Source organism: Nicotiana tomentosiformis, chromosome 2 (assembly GCF_000390325.3).
Source record: "Nicotiana tomentosiformis chromosome 2, ASM39032v3, whole genome shotgun sequence".
In the NCBI taxonomy this organism is placed as follows: domain Eukaryota; kingdom Viridiplantae; phylum Streptophyta; class Magnoliopsida; order Solanales; family Solanaceae; genus Nicotiana; species Nicotiana tomentosiformis.
This window is the reverse complement of record NC_090813.1, coordinates 43,366,011-43,370,070: the sequence shown is the minus strand read 5'-3', so window position 1 is coordinate 43,370,070 and position 4,060 is coordinate 43,366,011. Positions and strand designations below refer to the sequence as shown.

Sequence of the window (4,060 nt, the reverse complement as noted above, 5' to 3'; positions counted from 1 at the left end):
CGAACAATTATTTTACTTACTATATTGAAGGAGTTGAGTCAGTATCAGCAGGTAAGTATATATCTCCAGATCATCTTTGACTCCCAGTTACTTTCAGTTATTATATTATCAGTTCAGTTTCAACTTTCAGTTATGTTATTGCCTTATATACTCGGTACATTATTTTGTACTGGCGTCCCTTTTCTGGGGACGCTGCATTTCATGCGTGCAGGTTCAGATAGACAGACGGGTAGACCTCCTCAGTAGGTGTTTCCAAAGTTCAGCTTGATTGGTAAGCTCCACGTCCTTCGGAGTTATCAGGTCTAGGTTTTCGTGTACATCTTCTGTATGTATGTATATATGTTATGGGTAGGTCGAACCCTTGTTCCGATCACAATATATCTATCAATAGAGGCTTATAGACATATCTTGTCGGTTAGTGCACTATATTGGGCTTGTAGGCCTGGTATGTATATTTTGGTGGTTTGTTAGTTGTAGTAGTTATGACGGCCTTGTCGGCCCAACTTTAAATTGATGTTTAGTCAGCGCTAGTTTCCATTCAGTTTTATATTTTGCTTCACAAATTGTCTTGCAAGGTGGCCCCATGGCCAAATTATGACATTATATGTTCAGAGTCCCTTAGTCGCAATTTGGTACGCTAGGTTAGGTGAGGCACCGGGTGCCGGTCTCGTTCCCAGGTTCGGGGCGTGACACGCGTGATCCGGGGAAGGATCGGACCACAAGGGTATATTGTACGCAGCATTACTCTGCATTTCCATATTTTTACGGCTCGAACCCGTGACCTCCTGGTCACGTGGCAACTTTACCAGTTACGTCAAAGCTCCCCTTCTTTCCTACCAAATTAAATTAATAAAAAATAAAATGAGAAATAAACTAGGCCAAATACATATACAACCCATTCAACTTGACTCCGTTTTTCATTTTGACACTATATCTCAATCTTGTTCTATTTTGGCCCTTCAACTCTATCTATTGTGTTTCATTTTAACACAAAAGCTGAAACCAGTGCAAAAGAATATAGCGCATATGTATACACAAATCTGATGTATAATAAATATTCAATTAAATGTTGCCACCTAATTTTTTTATCCTTTATTTCATATAAGATTGAAGTTTGAAGTGAATCCATGTCTCAAAGAAAATTATTTTTTCATAATGGAATGGATATTTGTTCTTGTGGATTTCAAGTTGAATTGAAAGTATCATGAACACCAAGAAATCTGGGTCGGGTATTTTAGTATTGACCCGTTTGACAAGATGAGCAATATTTAATTGGATATTTATTATACTTCAGATTTGTGTATAGATACGCGCTATATTTTTTTACACTGATTTTAGCTTTTGTGTTAAAATGAAACATAAGAAATAGAGTTGGAAGACCAAAATAGATCAAAGTTTAGATAATGTGCCAAAATATTAAAAGTAGAGTCAAGTTGAATGAGTTATATGTATTTGCCCAATAAACTATGTAAACAAATAGAATAGCAGTGTGTTACACACAAGACACTGATGGATTTATCTTTAATAAAATGACAAAAGTGACAAGCAACTTAATACTAATTTAGTAGCAACAACCCATTCACAAACCAAGAGGTGTCAACAACTATTTTATCAACCCTCATTTAAAAGTACTTCTCTTTTCTTTAAAATCCAATTATTTATTAGTGAACCTAACCAAACGCCTCCATCTAGAGCCAAGCCAAGAGCCAAGCAACAACAATATCTTCTTTTTTTTTCTCTCTAATTGATTTTTCAATGACAAATGATATAAGATCAGTACATGAAAACATCAGCAGAAGCCATGATTGGCTGATTCACATGTAGCAAATTCCAAGGATTCAAGAAATCATCTTCACCATTAACCTCTGTGTCGTCAATTATTGTTGCTGCAGAGTTTATGCAGTTAATGATCTCGTTTAGGGACTGAAGCCTGTGGCTTAATTCTGCCATTTGTGCTCTAAGAACAGAGTTCTCTGCTTCCACGTTCAAATAAACTTGAGTCACCATATTTATGTTAGTTACAATTTTATTATTCTGATCCTTGAGTTGATTCACTTGAACAATTAGATCACTCAAACGCTTTTGCTTCTTCATTCTTGATCTTCTTGCTGATTCCCTGTTTGATATCATTCTTTTGCGTTTCCTTTGGTCCATTAGTTGCTGAATATCCTCCGACCCTGAAGATGTTCCACTAGGAGAAGAAGCCATAATAATTGGACTGTAACACGTTATAACTGAATAAAGTATAAATAAGTATATATATGAGTAATAATAGCTAAATTAGAATCAAGGTTATAGATATTTGCTGGAGCTTAATATTAAGTTAGCGAGAAGAAACTAAAACGGAAGGTATATTCATGAGAACACGTAGAACCAGTAGAGGAAGGCAACAGAGAATGATTGAACTAAGTGAGTTCCACGACGAAGGGTTGAATTAATGGTAAAACCAGAAAGAAGGACTTCACTAATTACTGGAGACATGAGTCCCAAACATCAAGAATCAAGGCTCTACAGCTATGCATCAAAATAAAAATGAAGTACGAACAAAAATACTTCAACTTTCTGAAGACAGAGTAATAGACTTTAATAGCAGAAAATCAAGGAATTAGGCGATGAGGAGAAAGATAGGAGAGAAAGAGATAATTAGAGCAAGAGTTTTAAGAACATATATGGAAGAGATGAACAGAGGAGGAAGGGGATTTTGATAGAAATGAAGATCCATTTTATAGACATGTTTATGGTCATTGAAGGTAATAAAATAGTACAATGATGAGACTATCTATCAAATATAAAATTCCAAAAGACCTAAAGCTTATTACGTAAAGCTTTGAGAAAAGAGTGGCTTTCTATTGGTTAATTTTCATTTTATTACGGTTGGTATGGGAAAATTTTAAATATAGGACAATGCGCTTTACATACAAACCACTTGGTTTTACTATGTGGAAGATTCTACCACACATGCGGTAAAGTGTGTAATTTACAATCTTATTAAAGAAAATAAAAAAAGCCTACAAAAGTTACCTCACCATTTCAAAAAGAAAGTACGTCAAAAAAGGTTGAGCATAAAATATGTGTTGTTCAAAAGTTATGTGACATATATCATAGAATCTATTGACCCCCTTCATATTAAAATACCCCTGTCATATTTTTAATAGTGTGTGATACACTCTCGTAAATTTATAAGAAATGTGTCGTGTGGCACTCCACATGAATATTAATTAGCCTAATAAAAAAAACTTAATTACGTATTTTAAATATTAATCCCAATCTATTAAATGAGTAAATTTTATTCACCCGATTAAAACATATAAGAGGTCTACATCAAAAAATATTAAGTAATAAAATCTCTTTCTCTCTCCAATCTTCCGATAATGGCTTCTCTTTCTCTCACTAGCAATTTTCTCCACTAAGCTTCGTTCTAACTTTCATTCTTTCCTAATAACTTTCATACTAAGTTATTTTCGTTAAGACAGTGATTGTCTTCTTTCTGCAAAGTATTTAATTTGGGTTGTTTAGTATAAAATCAGACCACTATTTTTTGCTATTCGATCTCTCTTATTGTTGGTATTTCCTGTCAGTTTCAAGTCTTCTACATCCTACCGATACAAATTACAATAACTAACTTCATCCACTCCTTTCTACCCGAGGACAGAAGAAAGAGTTGCACGAAGGAAATAGGCGATTGTACTTTTTAAATATATAATAGGATTTTTATGCGGGTTATCTCCCTTGCATTCTGAAAACTTCATTGTTTTCATATATCTTGTTCTTCTGCAAATATTTTTTAGAAGCTTGAAGAGAAATTCAATAACAAGAGAGGGAGAATTTCAGATTAAACCAGATAAAGAAACGGAGGAGAAAGGTGAAAAAATGGAGAAGAAAGGTGAATGAATGAAGAAGAAAAGTGAAATAAAAAAAAATGAGAAAAAAATAAAGAATACAAAATTTTATAAAAAATAAGGGCTAATTAGCAGTTAGACACTATCGTGTGAGCCATTTTGATGAATTTTTCTAGTCTTCACGTGCTCTTTCACGAGTTGTTACACACAATACGCCACAT

General features: G+C 34.1%; 1 protein-coding gene across 1 annotated transcript; it reads right to left on the bottom strand.

The window, feature by feature from the left end:
* Positions 1-1,492: 1,492 nt before the first annotated feature.
* On the bottom strand, positions 1,493-2,727 carry LOC104115565 (bZIP transcription factor 11-like). Its single transcript, XM_009626236.4, has one exon. The coding sequence runs from the start codon at positions 2,206-2,208 to the stop codon at positions 1,774-1,776; it is 435 nt and encodes a 144-aa protein (XP_009624531.1). The 5' UTR covers positions 2,209-2,727; the 3' UTR covers positions 1,493-1,773.
* Between the last annotated feature and the right edge of the window lie 1,333 nt (positions 2,728-4,060).

Coding starts and splice junctions, on each gene's coding strand:
- LOC104115565 (XM_009626236.4), bottom strand. CDS start 2,208: ATGGCTTCTTCTCCTAGTGGAACATCTTCAGGGTCGGAGGATATTCAG.